General features: G+C 36.0%; 1 protein-coding gene across 1 annotated transcript in view; it reads right to left on the bottom strand.

Annotated features, from left to right (window-relative positions):
• The window catches only part of LOC124722505 (Bardet-Biedl syndrome 5 protein homolog), a 43,343-nt gene that overhangs the window by 15,040 nt on the left and 6,708 nt on the right, over positions 1-21,595 (bottom strand). Inside the window, exons 4-6 of the mRNA XM_047247659.1 lie at positions 15,709-15,839; positions 4,350-4,485; positions 4,163-4,264 (exon numbers count right to left, since the gene is read on the bottom strand). Coding sequence (XP_047103615.1) covers positions 4,163-4,264; positions 4,350-4,485; positions 15,709-15,839 — 369 coding nt within the window. The remainder of the gene's footprint in view (positions 1-4,162; positions 4,265-4,349; positions 4,486-15,708; positions 15,840-21,595) is intronic.

Here is a 21,595-nt window from a genome sequence, read left to right as displayed (position 1 = left end):
ACCTCGATTCCGTTGGGAAGGGTGCAATAACGCTGTTGTATTCTCTCCCCAAGCAAGATGGCCCACAGCTTTTGTAACTGATCATTGGTATCCTGGATACGGGAACTGGGACAAAGCTGAACACATATTTGACTGGGGAAAGATCTTCAATCTCACTGGCCATGCAGTACCTCAACATTGTGCAGATAGTTTATGAAGATGCATACAATGTGTGGATGAGCACTGCCCTCTTGAAAAATAGCACAATACTGTCACATCAAAAGTAACATATGATGCAGGATGTCCATGATGCACTGTTGTGGCGCTAAGATTTCCCTCAATCTCTGTCATCCATGACCTGAAGCCAACCACATAGCTCCCCACGCTATGAGATGAAGAGTAACACTACTGTACCCCTCCAAGAAATTGGAAAAATGGAGCTTCTCACATTGTAACTGAAATACTCACTGATGATGATCATTCACAGTAGTGCATAAATGCAATTAATCATTGAACATAATGTGACACCATTAATTAACAGTCCATGCTTTCCAGTCACTTGTAATGCAGATTTTTTTGTGGTATGAACAGCTATCTACGCTAGGAATGGTAATTCCCTTTTGCATGTAGAGACAGACTCCAGTCATAGGTACAGGATGTCACAGAATGTTGTCCTTGGTTGGCAGGAGCAGGTAATGTCCTCAAGTGAGTAGGACTTCAGTTTGTGTTTGAAACACTTTTATTGTTTGTTATCTTCATGATATTATTGGGTCAGTGAACAGAGATATTTATGGCTGAAATTTCACTCTTTTCTGTGCCATAGTTAGGCTCAATGAAGGACAGTGTCAGTAATCTGTTCTTCTAGCACTGTATTTATAATTGTTAGAGTTATTTTCAAATAGTTAGTCCTTGTACATAATAAACGTCTTCATAGGTGAATAAATATATTGGAAAGCTGTTGCCAATATTACAAAGTGGTTGCCTAACATCATCCTCATTCTAGGTAGTACTGAAAATTCTGTCTTTTTTCCACCATCAACAACTTATCCCTCTCCTTCATAAGGAAGGAACTAACAGTGGATAGTGTTGTGTACTTCTACTTTTATAAAAGAGTGAATATTAATAAAACTGACAAACTGCAGGGATGGATTCCTGACTGGAAATGGAGGAAGAAAAGTTCTATGAAAATATGTTGTTGCAGAATAATTCATTTCTGCCAATGTTATTCTTATGGAGATTTCTTTGCTGATAAGCAATAATTAAAGAAAAATAACTTCCTCTTATTAATGAGCACTGATAAGGACTTCCTGTCTCTTTCTGCAGCAACAAGCAAAAGTTCTGTGAAAATATGTCTGGAACTTTTTTCCTCCATTTCCAGTTAGGAGTCTATCTCTGCAGTATATTACTAGTTTATAAACAATCATCCTGTTTGTGTCCTTCTGCAGAACTCAATATGTGACCTGTACAAAATATATACCTGCCAGCAATTCTACCCAGAAAAATTTCATAGTTTTCTTTAGAGAATTTTCCTCTTGATACATTCAAACCCGAAGAGCCATCTGTAAGACGTTCTAAAGCTGACTCCTACCTTAAGATGTGTGTCTTTGCAGTGAATACCTACTTCTTTAGTGAAGAGCGATTCCAAACTAACTGCTCACTTAATTTCCATGGGAATTAAACAAACCATGTGTGAGCACTGTGGAAATGGACACTATGAGATATGGAAGTTTGGATGGGTCCAGGAGGCATGCACAGATAGTGGCAGGAAAATAGGAATTACAAAACAACACTATAACATTTTCACTCCTAGTTCTGGTATCATCCAAAATGAAAAGTAGTAGGTCTTGAAATTGATACTTGTGATAGATATGTAGAGTTTACTCCTCATGCACAAAAAGCAGTTTCATTGTGAACAATTGCTGTGGTTATCAATTAGACACCCTACCTTCTTCAGGTATGGTGAAAACCAATGTAAAAAAATGTTCCTCATCCCCTCAGCCCATATTATTTCCATTTCTCTATTAGGAGAGTATGAAACAAATGCCATTTTCCCATAAATGATTGATTTAGCTTCATGTCTGATATGTATGGACTCAAAGAATGTAGACAGAAGCTACTATATAATTTTTCTTCCTCTCAAAAATAAATACCTGCAGTCACAGAAATAAAAAGGTATATGCTGATCACTACAGTAGTATTGTGTGGCATGACCTTTTAATTTTCTTCTTTATTTAAGGGATTTCAAATGTTTATTTATATATGTGAGCAAGTCATTAAAGGCTCTTTTGAGTGAGTGCAGGACTCGCACTGAAACTTGGGTAAGACTAAGGCGATTATGTGGAAAATATTTGTATAACTTACAAAGTGAATGAATATATTAGAATTAATTTAGCACTTTCTCTTCCTCTTAGTCCAAAAATTTATTATATATTAACTACAGTACACTATCCAAATGTACAATAACAAACTATGTTTACTAATATAATAGAGGGAAACATTCCACGTGGGAAAAATTATATATAAAAACAAAGATGAGGTGACTTAGCGAATGAAAGCGCTGGCAGGTCGATAGACACACAAACAAACACAAAACATACACACAAAATTCAAGCTTTCGCAACAAACTGTTGCCTGCTTGTGTCTGTATGTGTGGATGGATATGTGTGTGTGTGCGAGTGTATACCTGTCCTTTTTTCCCCCTAAGGTAAGTCTGTCCACTCCCGGGATTGGAATGACTCCTTACCCTCACCCTTAAAACCCACTTCCTTTCGTCTTTCCCTCTCCTTCCCTCTTTCCTGATGAGGCAACAGTTTGTTGCGAAAGCTTGAATTTTGTGTGTATGTTTTGTGTTTGTTTGTGTGTCTATCGACCTGCCAGCGCTTTCGTTCGGTAAGTCACCTCATCTTTGTTTTTATATATAAACTATGTTTACTTATTGACAGAACTAAGAATCCTTACTGTTCACTTAATTTCCATGGGAATTTAACAAACCATGTGTGAGCACTGTGGAATTGGACACTATGAGATATGGAAGTTTAGATGAGTCCAGGAGGCATGTGCAGATAGCCAAAATCATTAAGGTTACCATTCATGATAAGCAGGAAATCCATGTTGAAGTCCCCGTCCGGCACAAATTTCATGTGTCTGTAGTAAACCATATAGCTGATGTAATATAATATTCAAAATCTGTTCATACATTTAATAATTTGGTATGACTGTATATCATCAGCAGTGTCTGTTTCTTCAGATATGTCTGCAAGTATGAAGTACATTTGCATCAAACTATACAGACATGATCAAAACCAGACACTGCACTAACTGCAAGAGATAAGTGTTTCTCATTAGCTCATTTATAAATACCAAATGATACCATGCAGTGGTAAGACACTGCACTTGTATTTGGGTGTGTGTGTGTGTGTGTGTGTGTGTGTGTGTGTGTGTGTGTGTGTGTGTGTGTGGGCAGGGGGGGGGGGGGGAGCATCAGTTTAATTCAACATCTCACCATTCAGAAGTGGGTTTCCCTTGGTTCCCCAAACTGCTTATGGCAAATGACAAGCTGATGCCTTTGAAAAAGACACATCTGTATTCATGGAATACATGAAATGTCTCGCCACTTCATAACTTGGAATAACACAGGCACTTCAATACAACACATATGTATTCTTCCCCAATGATTTCCCAGTTTGAACTAGTACTTCATCTCTAACAGAACTGTCAGCAACAGAAAATTCAAATTTAATCTTACTTCCTCTAATTTATATATCACTTTCACCATCATCTTGGCTATATCTGGACTATATGACTTATGGCTCTTCATCTAAAACCTCATATTAGGAGCAAACAATACAGTTTACATTAAGTCTTTTAATGTCATTGATGAGTCATTTGTGTATTCCAACATCATTAGTTACCTAAGTACCAAACCCTGAGGGAAGCATCACAATATGCTCCTTGATACAGTATCTTCTTCCTTCTGAGCAACATTTATTATTATGAAAATTTAAATGTCTAAATTAGTATTTGCTGTAAGGTTTATACAACCACAAAATGAGTATAAATATGTACAGTACCCTTGAGCCAATAAAAACTGCCTGATTATTAACAAATCATTTACTGGAAAGACTTACAGTTAAAAGAAACTTTTTTATTATGCTGTTATAAAAACTGTACATGACATACTTACCTTCTCAACACATAGAAATGGCACAGATAAATTGTTTGTTTCATTTTCATAAGCAAACCAAACAGCTCGAATATTTGTCAGCATAAATGTACCAAGTGGTCTCTGAAAAAGGGATTATAGCTGATTAAATTATTGTTATAATGTTCCTGAAATGGATAGTAGTCATCAGATTCTATACATGTAGTACCTCAACATAATTCAAGTTCCACACCCCATCCACACAAGCAAAAATTTCCTCAGATGGCAAAACTTTTAATTGTCCGTCTTCAATGAGGTCACAGTTATTCAGAACTTCACGGTAGGATCTTGTAGAAGTGTATGCCCTGCAATTTTGAGTTATTCTGGAGCAAGGGTACAAAAATTTACCATACATTTACTAGTATAACTGGAGAATATTATGTTAATAATTACAATAACTAGACCTTTACAGTACTACATAATCATAAATGCACACACTTGATAAAGATAGGCTAGTTTCCCCACAGCGTCCACATAAATAATAGGAAACACAGGTACATACAGTGTCTGTATAAATATGTCTGTATAAATATGAGGAAATATGTCTGTATAAATATGTCTGTATAAAAATGAGGAAATCAAGTGAATATTTTTCTACCACTATAGATACACACTTAACAAACATAATTTATTTCGACTAAGAAATATCTACTAATATAGCATACCAATATAGCACAGAAAGAAGGTTGTTTGCTGAACTAAACACATGATGACCCAGTGACTCTGCAAACACACTAAAAACCAATCATAAAAGCTTAGACAGGAATCCACACAAAACACAAGGTCACACAATGCTTTTCCCATTATCAGCTAAAATAAATTGTTTCAGGTGACTTCTGCTCTCATATCAAGACAAAGAAAAATGTTAAAAATTGGGGTACAGTAATTCATAAAGAATGTACACTTTATGATGGGGCTCCTCTTGGCAGTGTATGAAACCAGGCATTGACACACAGTCTTATATACTGAGATGCATCAGGGTTACATGACCTAGTTATGTGAGGTGTACTAGATACTGAGAGCCATTCTTAATCTATGAGGTAACAACTCAGTGACCATAACTGGTACTTTCATTCATGAGACGAGTGCATGCAGAATTTTAGTGTACTGTTTGTGAGCTTGGTGATGATGAGAGAAAAGTAAGAGAGGATAACAGCTATCAATGATCCCATCCAGTAGCACCAGATCAGTTCCCCATGCAACAGAATCTTCACCATAAACAATGTCATATACCCTCACCCATCAGACACAATTGACTCTTTCCCTAAACACCATGGTGAGAGGCTCAAAGGAAACTAAAAGTTGCATTACTTTCTGATTCCTTGTCTGCTTTGTTTATTTCCCCAAATTTCTATGAACATATTTCTTAACAAACATATTTCTACTTCCATTATTGACAGATGATGAATTTCACTTACATCTTATTTGCTATGGAGCCATCAAATTCAGCAGTCAAAGCAGTAAATGTGTTGAAAAGTGGAAACCTGAAGATGGAGTCAGAGGAATAATGTGGAACAGACACTGGTATTCCAGACATGTTCATCTATATAAAACTATAACATTGATTGCTTGATAATGCTTACAGTTTGAAAAACAAGTTAAAATGTCTCGAAACTGCTGCAACAGTAATATCACAAGCATTAGTCTTTCTTTTTGTTAGTAACATCTTGCTCAATCCTGTATTTACATTGTGTACATTTATAAAGCACAGTAAGGAATATTACACCTAATATGTGTTATGGATCTCAATGTTCCAACATTCTTAATTGGGGAAGGGGGGCAGTCGTGAGGTGGGGAAAAGTCAACCATTTGGATAGACAAATGGGAAAGCAGGACGGGCATAATGAAAGGCCGCAGTATCTTAGTGGTCTTGATATAAACAGAAATGAAATCTTATATGTGCATTGATTGTTACTGATATATGACTGTATAATGTAACATTACTTTTTGTATGAGTAGTTAAATTTGCTGGAAATATTAAAACAGCACTCTACAGCAAATCCTTGTCAACATATGCCTTTAATTATTCCTGAAGTCTTTTAAAGCAGCAACAGGAACAGTCTTTGCTTACCTATAAAGTGCTCACTCCTGATCTTACTTGAAATTATTGTGTGATGATACATTTTTAGCCTCATCTTTTACAAATGAAGCCCAAAAAGTTGTTATCTAGTACAAAATTCTTACCTTTTCCAAGAATAGGTGCTAGCCCTTATATAGCCATTGTAACCCCACTGCTAAATTATCTGTCTCAGTTGTTGCATGTCGCATGTGGTCAGCACAGCTGTGCATATTGTTAAAGCAGAGAATAGTAGTGGATAGGAAAACACACATTTTTATTAAAATTAATTCACATTACCACAGGAAGTATCCAGTTAAGCCAGAGACAGAGACTGAAGCAGTAGTGTGTTGGTATGTCACAAGTGGATCAGGCCTTTGACACATTACAACACCATCTGCCAAGTAAGAATACACATTCAGCAGAAAGAAGACTGTGACACAAAACCAAGGGAAGTGAGACAAGCATATTTCTTAGCTCATTAGACATGGTGCAAGGACATGTAGTCAGGACCTGATACATCAGTTAACAATCTGTTATGTGAATGTGGCAGAATAAGAATTGCATATGTACTCATGTCAGAGCCTCAAGTTACCTCCCTTTAAATACTCCAATTTTCCAGTTCTCATCAGCTGATCATTTGGATTAATGACATCCACAGTAATAGCAGTTAAATCTATGATTACAATGCCGTATTGAATGTATGTCCTAGATGCCCAGGCAGTCTATGATCTAGCCCACAATGTACTCAAAGTGATGGTTTTCACCTGATGAATTTCACACTGCTCTCTGTGTACCATCTACTGACGGACAAAATTGATTGTCTTTCAACAACACCTCAAGACAGAGTGCTGCAGCACTGAACTTTAGTGTAGATGCCAACAGCATGGACCCCTGCGGTCCACACTCCAGCTCAACACTCAACCATCTTCAGGTGCTGAAATCTACCAGGCTAATAGGAAGAAGATTGACTGACTACAGGACTACCAACACCAGGATCCTCTCTAATGAGTCATAAAGGGTCATCATAGAATTTGAGTGTCACCAAGGATGCTCCTGCAGCCAGTGCAAGACCACTTTGTGCAGGGTAATGTTTATGCCTGCTCACCGACCACCCACTGCAGTGCCAAGTACACTGACATCTTCTTCTCAACATACAGAGAAGAACTGAATGTACAGATGTCAACTAGAATCTACCACACAGCTGAATGAGCAACAGCTTAGGCTAGTGTGGGAGAGCAACACAGTGAAAAAATGAGTGAACTCTAATAACGTTTTATTGGCATTGAAGATGCTTCACAGGTTCCCAGTCGCTATCCTGACTTCATGCAGATGTGTCTCCACTCTGCCCCTCTGTAAACTGCTGCAGGAGTGTGCACAGCATCAAGCTGTCATCAGAAGTTTGGCAGTGGAAGTGTTTGATTCCAATACCTGGCATTTTGAGGCAGAGGTCTGCACCTCACAACAGTAACCGCAATACAGTGAGCACAAACGACATTTTTTCTTACTTTGGTTGTGATATGGCTGAGTTTAGTCATGGTGACTAGCATGCTTGTCTGAAGTATCTTTTATGAAACCTATGGAACCTGCTGATTTATCAGAATTCAGAGGAAAACATAAACAAACATATTTGGAACCAGTGGGATGTACTATTTATAATTTTAAAGGCCATGGTGAACCATGCACTAAGTTTATACCTATACCTTGTTTTGCTTGTGGACTGTATGGTCACACAGCACACAAGTGTACTGAGAGTTGCTGGGTGATGATCAGGCAAAAGCAGTAGCTATATCTAATTTCATATACTGTAAGCAATTTTTTCTTGTTTGGAATATGTTGCTATGTTTTATTTTAATATTTTCAGTATAAACATAAGATAGTGGTAAAGTGTGCAAAAATGACAGGCACAGGGTCACCTACTGTTAGTGATAGTATAACCACTCTCATGGAGCAAGTGCCACAGTTATCTAATATACTGTTGTTCCTGAACTAATGTGTTAAATAAGACAGAGTAGACAGGAGAGGGTGATTATGAGAAGTCATCTTAGATATATGTGCTATTGTGTTTAGAATAGTTTTCTTCAGGACAGCATGATGAAAACTATTTACAGGCAAAACCCAAATCAGTCTGTACCTTCAGACAAACAGTTCTGAGCATCCTGTTTGCAAGAGAACTATCTGAAACAACTGTCTCACAGAGATGTTGAAAGCTTGGGAAATGATAATGTAACAGAAATGGCTAGAAAACCTGAAGGATTTCCATAGACCTTTAATCAGTTATAGGCCTTTGCATATGGATTAATTTACAATTATTCATGAATTATCTAAGCATTAACCTGACTCACACAACATCAGAGTAGAAATGATGTGATTTTAAGGAACCTATGTCTCCCATATTCTTTATTAAAAGATATTTTAAATTATCTACCATCACAAGAAAATGGAAGACTACAAAACTTTGCTCATAAGTCAAGTGATTTAAACTGTAGTTCAAGTTTATTATATTTCACTAGTGTTATATCATCTTAATGGTATTCAACCCACAATACTACTCTCTGCCATGATGGTATGCAGCAGTGGCTAGGAGTCAGAAAAAAATTTGTTGTACGTAGTATTGCTCATACCATACCATGGTAAGTGTAGATGCAAAAAATATGTTTTCAATTTCCAACAACAACTAAAACTGTAGTTGCAGATGTGAATGTGTGAAATCTATAAGAAACTTGTGCATAACTGAGTAGAAATGAATACCTCAGGGTGTGTCATGACACATTATTAATTTTTATATGTGTGATGGTTGGCCTGCAGTGAATACATCTTGTGTTTTCCATCACTTGTTGTAATGCTTACATCTGGAATAGTTACATTATTTTTAACTTTATGTTCTACTGTAAACAGTAAGCATGTTGTTCATTCTACAGGGCACTTGCTCCAACTCAGATTTTCCAATTTGTGGGTTAAATACACTCTGTTCCTTACTGTATAACTAAATATGCTCTGATTTTGTTAGAATTAAAAAGGAATTGTTAAAATAAGTGCTCACTCTAAAATCCGTAGCTTAGTCTGAGAAACTACTGTAACAGACTATCTAATTTATCTTGCAATTCTTGGGTAAGCAGGATTAATAAAACTGACATATAAATAAGGTGTCTATATTTCATGTATGAAAGTATTATATTTATGATCTCTGGTTTACCATTAAATAACAAAAATAATTTCTGAAACCGATAGCAAAATGCAAACTAACAGTTACAGATATATCACAATCTTCTTTGGAAAACCCATCCTCAAAATAATGAGACATATTAGTCAAGAAAAACCTGTAGCAGGTATTTAAAAAGGGGAAACTAGATTGTTTCACATATTTCCATTATCTTGAAAAATAATGCATGCTTTTACAGAGCCCTTGCAAAACTGTCACAGTTCTCTACTCAATCAAATTTGTAGGAGCTTTTGTTTAGTCTTTAAATTACATGAAGAGATATGTAGTAATTAGAAGATGTATGTTCTAAAAATATGAAGTTATTGTAATGGAACATATCTGAGTGTACATTAAAAACAGTAGACTGTTTTATAACCATTAACCACTCTGCATCAAACCCCCCCCCCCCCCCCCCCCCCCAACACTACAGTAACTTCGATTAACTGAAATAATACACTCAATGTGTGATCGTGACCCCCCCCCCCCCCCCACACACACACACACACACCAAAACAAGATTTTACTAAAAGCATTTATATTCCTACCTACATATATCTATTTCTAACTTTTGAAGAATAAAGTAGCAACAAAATTTCAAATCTCTAAAATGACAAAGATTCTAGAAAATTACAAAAAAGCAATCTTGAACACTGGATACTTCTCAGTTGTTACTTCATGTGGATGATCTCATGGCCTGTTCAGTTACAGAAAACATTTTAGGACATAAGGGTGCACATTCTGAAGTTGATCACATCTGCTGTCAACAAGAAGCCCTACACAGCTACATCTATTGTTGATACACACAGTAGACCCAGCAAGCCATAGTAAGCTGACTGAGGCAAGAAAAAAAGGAAAAAGAATTAAAGAAAAGAGAAAGAAAAACAGGACAAAACCCCTGGTTTTGTTGAATGTTGGTGGAAATGATGGGCAGAGATGGTATTCCTCCCATTTACATGATCAGAAAGCTATAGCTGGGAAACTGTGTTCACAACCATTGTAGAAAGTGAACAGTGATTAGTGATAAATGAGCACTCTGATTTTTGTTTTGTGTTAGTTATGACACTGCAAAAGTTGTGAACAATTTAATCTATTGTAATTTTTGAATGAACTACATGATGCTCATATATCTCAAATTTTCAGATGAATGCAGTTCATATTACGTATTTTCTGAATTTTAATTTCTAGGAGATTATATTACATTAATGTGCTGAGAGGTGACATAAGCTAATTATTTGATTGTTATTGTTACTAAAATTCTAGGTGTCTGTGGTGTGTTAGAAGTAATGATGGGAACAAGTTGTACTTATGGGAGAAAGTGGGATGGGAGTCAGTAAAAAAACAATGACACCTCCATCCTCACCACAACCAAACTGTAAATCTGTGTGAGGCTACCTACCAGTTCTGTAGTTGTGATACATACTGTGTGAATACAATAGAAGGGCCAAAGAAAACAGCTACAAAAACTTAAAGAGATTAACACAGGAACAGATACTGTAACATTTTTTACCATGTTTCAGATACTTTAATACAGAATAAGGTTGTGTATCGACTACAACTAAACTTTTTGCTGTGTATTGGGTCTTCACTAGAAATTAGCATGCTCTGTCACTGGCCTATAACACCTTTAGATGAAGAAATAAATATCAATAAATTATCTTTGACATTTATTCTCATATAAATTTATAATGTTTAGTTTATTTTATCGTGAGTTAATAATGGAAAGAAAGTTTTCTGATGAAATGTTGTTACAACTATATTTGTGACATGCAAATATCTGATGATAACATTTTGAGAAGCAATTTAACAGCGTATAACACCTGGTTTACTTTTATAATGACTGAGTCTTGTGTCAGAAACTGAAAAGTTATCAAAATTATTACAAAACACAAAATGAAACATAATTTGACAAAATATCTAACATCAAAAGTCACATAATTGATAAAAGTCATTACCTTTTGAAAAGCTACTAGCTAATGAGTCTTGCCTGTCCACATGTGCCAACTAACACCCCTAGGAAAAAGAATATCACAAAGATCTTAGAAGGGGACATCATGGCAATTGGATTTTTGTAATTTTTTGTATTTATCGTACATAAAGTTGAGAACTCAAAAATACCTTTCTCAAAGTGGTCCAACACAACACTCAAAACTGCTTAAGAAAATGACTTTATAGTTCTCTGACCTTTTTTAATATGCTAAACTAAAGTGCTGTTCTTTTGACAAACGGTGTGGCTATATGGTAGAGTGCTGATGTGGTACAGGAGGCTGTATTCGAATCCCCCCAGAATCACAGTTTTAAACAAAGGTGTCTGTTGTATGCAAATTTGCATGAAGCATAAAATACAAAAAGCTAAAAAGCAATCTTTTATTATTTCATAAATTATAAGATATTGATTAATATTCTTTTATAAGAGATTGGTAATTAAAAAATTTTGTTTGCAATGAAAACTGGATTTTTGGGTGCACTATATAATTAAAAATAAGAAGATGTCTAATTGTCATGAAATGACAATTAGGTGTGGAATGAGCATGCGTTTGATACACTTCATATTTAAATGACATAGTTATTCAAACTGATTGGAATAAAATGAAAAAAAAGGGCAAAATGAGAGTCAATCTAATGGTTGCCAGTTGTTTTATTGTATTTTTAAAGGAACTCTCACAGAACTTGTACATTTGTTTAAAAATTTGATTCCATCTGGAATCAAACCCATGCTCCCCACATAGTTAGCAAGCACTCGACCACAGAGCTACACAGCTCATCAAGAACATATGACTAATTTTAGCATATTAAACATGGTTGGAAAACTTCAAAGTCAGTTTGCTTAAGACTTTTTGAGAGTTGCAACTAACTGCTTTGGGAGAGCTATATTAGAGTTTTGAACTTCATGTGCCACATATGTAAAAAATTACAAAAATTCAATCACCATGTGGTCCCCTCGTTAGACAAAATGAATGGGCAGTTTACAAAATAAATCATACATTCTATAATAGAATGCTATTATTTTCCCATTAAATACTAAAATACGCACATGTCACTCATCTGTAAAACTGCAGGCCACCAAATAATATCTAATTGTAGATCTATGTAACTTCTTTCAGTAGTCAGTGGGAGCTGTGAAGACTGGCCCAATTTCTCAATGATTGTCTGTCAGTATGGTTCCTGTTTTGCATTTATTGTAGAAGAAGATGAACATGGTCTCACAAATTAAGCCTTGCCAATTTTAAATGAGGGTAATTATTCTGATGTCATTTTCTGTAATCTTGCCAGTGAAATAGGAATTCTTCACATAAGTCTGATTAATAAACTGAAACTTTATGCTATTAATGGAATAACATCTCCTCAATTTCAGTAAGGATGTAGTTTCACCTCAATAAGAGAGATAGAGCAGAAAGTAACATTACAAGACTGTACCACAATAATAGAAGAAAACTCACAATATAGCAATATACAATTTATGTATCAGATGATATTCTATTGTATGAAACTGTTATTGAGGCAAAATTTCACACACTCTAAGTGAAATCCTAAGAATAAAATTTCTTATTCTGTAGGTGCATTATAAGCTAAAATGGCATCAGTAGATTAATTATCTAAGAACATAACTGTTTACTATTCGAAAGTAGACGGCAAAGTGAAAATACATTTTTTGGGAACATAGCTATGTAGCCTAGTATTAATTGTGGTGTTCTGTGTATTGATTAGAAGCATACCTGGACAAATCTGCTGTATTATGATTGGTATGCCTACTGACATGAATAGGCTGTTAACCTGTTGGTTGAGTACAGTAGTGACAGGATTTTCCATTAACACATTTGAGTGCTCCCTAACTGAAGGTTGCTGAGAAGTGGGATATTCCACTTCTATGGTCACGCAGGTTCTGTCCTTTTCATACAAGACTGTGCCAAAGGTGTTTGCTGTGTTCATAAATGTAAATGTCGTGTGACTAGGATTTCCCTTTGGGTAGACCATTCTCCGGGTGCAAGTCTTTTGACTTGATGCCAGTTCGGCGACTTGGGCGTCGATGGGGATGAAATGATGATGATTAGGACAACACAACACCCAGTCCCTGAGCAGAGAAAAATCTCCATTTCAGACGCGAATTGAACCCGGGCCCTTAGGATTGACATTCTGTCGCACTGACCACTCAGCTACGGGGGGTTGGAGGCTGTGTTCATCAATTTAGAGAGTACAGCAATTGACAAAGTCAAGTTTGATGATCAATATTTTTGCTGCAGAGGTGTCCATCAGCAAATGATGAATATAATGAAGTATTATCAAACCACTGTGCAAAAGAAAAGAATTCTCACTGGGCTGGTACATGCAGGTGTGGCAGTACATGATTACACTGAAAACCACGTTAGGTGATATATATTTTCAGCAATTGGTTCACCACTGATGAAGGTGGTTGGGATAATCTGATTTGGAAGCTATTTTACATCAAATGATTCCCTTCATATGTCTACCATTATCACCTACTGGTGAACATTATACTATTACAAAATCATATTACGTGCAAACCTGTGTTTACCTGCACAACTCAGAATGTGACCTTTACATTTCAGAAGATAATGCAGCACCTGACTGCTCCCAAACAATGTCAGAATGGATTGACAAATACTTCATAACTGTGAAAGAAGTAGTGAGGCCACAACACTCAACTCATACCAGTCGCATTGAACCGTCTGAGTTTATGCCAGGTTAACCGTGTGTGTGTGTGTGTGTGTGTGTGTGTGTGTGTGCGTGTGTGAGTGTGTTTGTGTTTGTTTGGCTCCTTAATCACATGGTGAAGGAGTACTACTCTCCCTTCCATTGTTGACACTCTAAATAATGTATATAAAATAACATACAAAAATAAATCAAGAATTTTAGATCAGTGTATTTTGTATTTGGAAGTATCACTCATGAAGGTAACTTGAAGTGAAACATTGCAATTTTATTACATGCTTTAGCTCCCTTTTGTACTATAGGATTTGCTTCTGCAGCAGTGTAGTTAAATTAAAGAAATTGTTTTTTCAGCAAGAGATAGCTATGGCAATTTTAGTATCTTAAATTTAGTATTTATATCTACCGAGTATATATAACACAGAAATGCTGACTGATTCTGCATGAACTGTGCAGATTTCATTAATAATTACTGACTCTTATTGTTTATGTACAGAATGATTTATTTCTGATCCCTTAGCGTTCTCCTAAATGAAGAAATCTAAACAGTACATAAATATAAATGGACAATTGATTGAATGTATGCTCTGGTGTAAAGAAAGTAGTTGGGTTAGATATGGTGAGTAATTGTGTGTGTCAGAGTTTTGTAAAACAATGGAGTTAAAGTAGATTTCTATCCACGTGGAGCTTTCTATTGTAGTCAGAAATTTAAAACATCAATTTCAATCAATCAGCTGGAGACCTTTAATGCTAGTATTTCATGCATTTCATATGATGCCAAGTTCTGTTCCAATAATTATATTATCAGTTTCAACAGCAAAGCACGTACATTACCAACAGTAAAGTCTTTGAGGAGAGGGCTTTGGGCAGGATGTTGGACGCTAACTGCAGTTAGCCTACGGACTTGTATCCGTGTAGGAGCTAAGTGTGAATAAATCTGTATCTGAAAGAATTCTAGTTGTTTACCTACAACTATTCTATATTCCCTCAAAAGTATTACTGCCACTGTTATTTTCAACTGAAGAGCACCCAGTGTTATATGCCATCCCTCAAAAGAGAAAACAGAAATTCACTTTTCCTTCTCATGCAGACAGTATGGAAAATTCGTGAGGAACTAAAGTGTGCAGCTTTTTTATATTTTTTAATTTTGATACTATTTGGCAAATTTTGTAACATGTATATCCACATCATCATTCAGTCCCACACATTTCCACAAGCTTCAATTTTTGAAAACCAAGAGTGTAGACAACATGGTGCACTTATAGCAGTCATTGTTGTATACATGAAACATGATGTCTTGATTCATGTTATTTTAAAGACAAAATACAGATTATCTTTTAGATATTCAGTGTTCCTCTACAGACAAGTAAATGGTTAATAAATAAATTTGTACATTTACCCTAATTAAATGTTTCTGTAGGAACATAGGCAATAGTGTGGGATAACAAAATAATAAAAAAATGTTTTACATATTCAAAGATTCCTTAATCTGAATGTTTTCCAAATAGACTAAATGCTAAATATCAGGAAATAGGTTATATATGGTTGTTGGTATACCATCAATACATGACGGTACTCCTGTATACAATACATGATACTACTTACCTAAAAATATCCAATAGTACTTTAATATGATCTAGATCATACAAATTATTACAGTTTTTGAACACATATTCTCTGTGGAATGGACTATCATAAGTGAGTAAACACAGCACTTGTGTTTCATCTGGTTCCCCCTGTTGAATGATATTTACAGTTACAAGACATGCTTAAAAGCCACAAAAATAAGAAAGTAATCACGTGCAATGTTACTTATTATTGTTCATTATTGAATAATATTAACTTTAAAACTGGAGAGATCAAAAGTACTGTATATTAGATGATGGATATGACACTATTTTGCTAGTACACAACAAATGAAGTGGGGAACAATAAAATTGAGAAAATGGAGGTACAATATTAGCTATGAGACAGAATTGATGAAGTATGAGACAAGAGGACAACTGGAAAAATATTCAACATTAAAATGATAGACAAAAATTTATACATTTTATTCTATACATACACAAAATCTGATATAATGGTAATGTCAACAGTGATGATGTGGGGTACTGTAAAGTGAAGAGCAGAAATTAGATAATTTGTGATTATATATGCTCATAACAAATTCACCATATCCGTGCGTAAGACGCAAAGGAATTTCTACTAGTTTATGAGTTTCTTTACTTGGTTGAACCACAACAAATGAAACTAAACACTACATTCCTTCCTATCATTACTTGGGCAAATTTAACTCACCTGCATACTGGTTTTAACACTTGATCTTTCCTGAATATAATACCTAAACAATAATTTAACATAACTGACACAAAAGCTACAAACATAACAGTGTTCAATAAATTTCTTTAATTTTACTTACATTATAGTAATGTTCATCTTACACTTTTCAGAAACTGATGAAATTCTGTATCAAACTGCAGACTCTCTATCTTACATTTTAACTAAGTCATCCAGCTAGTATTGTACACACAAAGTTTAAAATGTACTTTGAACAATCTGCTGTCAGTTCATGTTGCTTATACAAAGAGTTGGAACAATTGTTGGAATAAAAGTCTGGAGAACTTCTATAACTGCACAAGAACTGAGTGCTGAACTATCAGATCTGTATTGTGTTACTCACTCACTGAGGTATTAAGACTCTTATCACAGAACTGTGGTTTTTTTAGGATTTTAACACTTTGGCAACCAAGCTAAAGCACAGCTCTGGCAACAACATTATGTTCAGGAGACTGCACCTCAGTACAACATTGGCCATAATTTTCTTGATTCACAGGCTACCTATCTCTCAATAACTGGATTCATTTTGTATGATAACAATTTACAGACTTCTTACTTCACAGGTGCTGCCTTACATTGTCAACTTCTAGAATAAACTCAATAGTGGGGGACTGATGACCTTCGCTGTTTAGTCCCCCTGAAACATCCCAATAACCACCACCAATAACCACCAAACTCAATAGAAACATTAGCGAACGTAAGGGGTGTTATTATGGCTGACTGAGTCAATGTCGGCTTCTGTTGTCGTGTGTTTTATGTGTGTACTCATTGAGTTTTGCTATATGCTGTAATTTTGCAATGAATATGTCATATTTGTTTAGTTATCAAGATAATTTGGAAGTTAAATGGGAAGAATTAAATGATTCTGGACTGAAGAGAAAGATATCTGAGTGGGAGCAGTATAAAGAAGATTCATATTAAGGCAAGCTGCAGTCCGCTACAATTTCTTATTATTAATATTGTTGCTACATACACTACCGTTGTAATTACAATTCAATTCTATTTTACAGGTAACTCTCATGATCAATCAGTATACAACACAGACAGGATTTCCAGATTTGTTTGGAGGAGAGTGCACAATTTATTGGCACAACAAGAATTAAAGAAACTAGCTAGTATTATCGTGATACAAACACACCTCTCTGCATCACAGCATACTTCAGATTTTTCCATACAAAGGCCAGTTAGGTGTGAAATTGCTCAAGAACACACTTTGTTCTTTATTTTGTAAGGATACTATACTTTCTGCCATCTTTAGTGTAAAATATTTACTATATCAAAGAACTAAAATAAATATGAGAAATAAAATAAACTTTCAAGCTTCATATGTTTTTAATGTGTATTACATTTTAAGATACATCTAACACAAATGTGCCAGTAACATTTCCAATAATGACATAAACAGTTAGTTTTCTCAGCAGAAATTATTTCTAAGTGGTTGTACATCAAAGTGTTAAGAGAACAGAAAAAACATGAATAGCTCATACTGTCGGCAAGATGCAGATGCATCCACAGACCTGCAATTAGTCAATATGTATGTAACTTCTGTTGTGAGGTCATAAAAATACATTAGCTTGTGTATAATTACAACTGCTTACACACAGTTAGTTACTACAATATTTCAGTTTTAGAAATAGGTTCTTGTAATTTAAGAACAGTTTGAATGTTTCATTGACTCAAAATTGGTTGTTGCTATGAACCGTATAGTTTTAACTGTAGGAGGTGAGGGGTGAGTGGTTGGCATTCCTTGTGCCAATAAACAGATGGCATATTTTATTTAGCTATGACTGTGAGTACAGTTGATAGGTGAGTGATTTGCTTTACTATTTCAATATTCAGGTATATTTTTTACAATTTCCATTTGTGCCACATGCATAAACATTAGGTACATTGATGGTGGATGGGGAAGAAATGAAAGGAAAGTGGAGGAACTAATGATAACAGCTGCATCAGAACTTTATGCAGAATAACCACAACAAGTGAGAATGTTTGCTGGACCGGGAGTTGAACCTGGGATCTCTTAATTGCGAAGCAGGACATTGGCGGGGACTGAAGGTAGATGACCCTGGATGGGGTTGTGAGTCGATCAGGGAAAATGCTGAGATAGTACACACATTTGTGGTATTTACTGTGTCCAGATGGCTCAGAGGTTAACACATGTGGCTAGTGGGCTGGAGATCCTGTACTCAAGTCCCGGTGCGAAACACATTTTCATACATCCTCACTAATTCTGCATTAAGTTCCAGTGCAACTGATATCATTTGATCCTTCATTTTTTTTTTCCTTTCTTCCCTTCCACCTTCAATTTAGGCAATAAGTAACACAGCCATGGACTCCGTGTGGTGCCTGTCCTTTCAGACATGTTCTATAGAAGAGACACCATGCATTCATACAAAAGATGAATAAATCCAGCCTGAGTGTGGACTGAAGAAAAATAAGTTCATTACAACATTTATGGTTATAAAGGTCCTGCTTGTCAGAGTATAATGTGACACAATCGGAGTGGAGTAGCAACTTACATCATTAGCTAGGTGCGGAATGGGATTCCTTTGACATGTGGAAGCATTACAGAAATATAGTATGAAGTGTCAGCTATGGAGATGATGCAGTAAGGAAGGATGTGTTCACCAATAGAACCATGTAGATTCTGAAACACGGAAGTGGGTTGTTTCCAAAGCAATTGGAGATGGTACTGAGAAAGGCTCTGAAGAAATTCTCATAACTTAATAGTCACAAAGAACATTAATATTAATACACTGAAAGATTGTTCCAGTGACAGACACTTAAATGATCTAATTAGTAACAAGTATTTAAAGCTGCAAGTTAAAAATCCTGTATGATTCAGTAATACTGCAGTGGTATTGATATGAAGTATGTGTGAAAAGTAAGGTTCATTCAGAACTGACAGAAACCAAGCCACTAAAGAGAATTACTAAAACATTAATAAACTGTACAACAGATCAATGAGAGTGGCTGAATTATACTACTTCAGTAATGGTATTGAAACAGGTGATAATGTGGCAAGTACTTGACTTACAAAAATGTAAAATTAAAAGGAAGATCTGGCAGACTCAGGGAAATAAAACACTGAGAAAGGAAAGCTAAGAAATGTTGGACCCAAATGGAGACATTACAGTTTTCAGTGAACACTACATAAAACCTTTAGCCAATCTCACAACACAGACTTTCTCAAATGAAATAAACTAAAGGAAAATTGTTAATGTAACACGTTGGAAATTTATGATCCACAGGTAATTGTTTGTGGGTTGATTATAAACAATGTAGAAATTGAGAAAAGTATTATTCTGAGCAGTGGTGCTGTTAACAAACATTTCAATGACAATCATCTCTCACTGACTGAAAGCAAAATGTAAGTTATGCATATACAGTGAAGTGCCAAAATAACTGATATAGGCATGCGTATTCAAACACAGAGATATGTAAGCTGGCAGAATACAGTGCTGCTGTCAGCAACACCTATATAAGACAACAAGTGCGTGGCGCAGTTGTTAAATTAGTTACTGCTGATACAATGGCAGATTAACAAGATTTAAGTGAGTGTGAACATGGTGTTACAGTCGGTGCACTAGTGGTGGGACACTGAATCTCCAAAATAATGATGAATTGGGAATTTTCCTAAATGACCATTTCATGAGTGTACCGAGTAGATGAGGAATCTGGTAAAACATCAAATCTCCGGCATCACTGTGGTTGGAAAAAGATCCTAGATCAATGGGACCAATGATGACTGAAGAGATTCGTTCAACATGACAGAAGTGCAACCCTTCCACAAATTGCTGTTGATTTCAATGCTGAGCCATCAACAAGTGTCAGCGTGTGAACCATTCAATGGAACATCACTGATATGGGCTTTCGGAGCCGAAGGCCCATTCATGTGCCCTTGACGACTGCACAACACAAAGCTTTACACCTTGCCTGGACCTGTCAACACTAACATTGGACTGTTGATGACTGGAAATACGGTGCCTGGTCAGACAAGTCTTGTTTCAAATTGTAACAGGCTGATGGACGTGTATCGGTATTGAGACAACCTCATGAATCTACGAACTGCACGTCAACAGGGGACTGTTCAAGCTGGTGGAGGCTCTGTAACAGTGTGGCGGGTGAGAAGTTGGAGTTATGTGGGACCATGTGATAGGACTAGATACCACTCTGGCAGGTGACATGTACGCAAGCATCCCATCTGATCACCTGCATCCATTAACATCCACTGGGCATTCCAACAGACTTGGACAGTTCCAGCAGGACAATGCGACAGCCTACACACCCAGAATTGCTACGGAGTGGCTCCAGAAGCACTCTCCTGAGTTTAAACATTTCTGCTGACCACCAAACTCCCCAGACATGAACATTATTGAGCATATCTGGGATGACATTTTTGGAATACAGTGATCAGTATATTATTATATTTTGACTAAAGTTCAGTCTTGACCACACCATTTATGTTTCTATGACATAGGTAACCGGTTTCGGTTATTTTTACACAACCACCACCAGACCCATGGCTCCCTTAGGATGGTATGCGGAGCTCTCCTCAGCTGCTACGAAGTCAACTGATCAGTTGAGTTCATAGCAGCTGAGGAGACCAGGTCCACTCGAGGAGTAGTCTCAGGTCGCACCTGATGAAGGCCACGAGCTATGTGACCGAAATATCATGCAAGTACGACGCTGATATCCGGCAGAACACCCAACAACCCAAGATGTCATTAGATCGCTGGGAAAGCCTGAAGCATTCACATCATATTTACAGCACTGCTGAATTTCCTCCACAGAGGAATACTTAAATTAATGAAGTGTATTATATAAATACTTAATGTATGAAGTATGTAATTTGTAATTTTAAATAAGTATGCATTGCAATCACTGCATTGTCCAATGTCTTATGCATAAGCTGCTTTTGTACACTAAAGGAGCAATAAGAAACAATGCAGTAAAATATAGTCATAATGTACTGTTTATCATTATAGGCTTTAAAACCATTTATGTTTTATATACAGTGTTTTCTATTACAAGATAAGTGAATTCGCAACCTACTCACAATCCAACATAATAAATATACGAGTTTGGATATCAGGAACCAATCTCCACAGAACTCATTTGCATTAAGCTAAGCAAACAAAAGACAGTTTAGACA

Source organism: Schistocerca piceifrons, chromosome X, assembly GCF_021461385.2.
Source record: "Schistocerca piceifrons isolate TAMUIC-IGC-003096 chromosome X, iqSchPice1.1, whole genome shotgun sequence".
NCBI classification, from domain to species: domain Eukaryota; kingdom Metazoa; phylum Arthropoda; class Insecta; order Orthoptera; family Acrididae; genus Schistocerca; species Schistocerca piceifrons.
The sequence above is the reverse complement of the archived record's forward strand: the minus strand, read 5'-3'. Positions and strand labels throughout refer to the sequence as shown.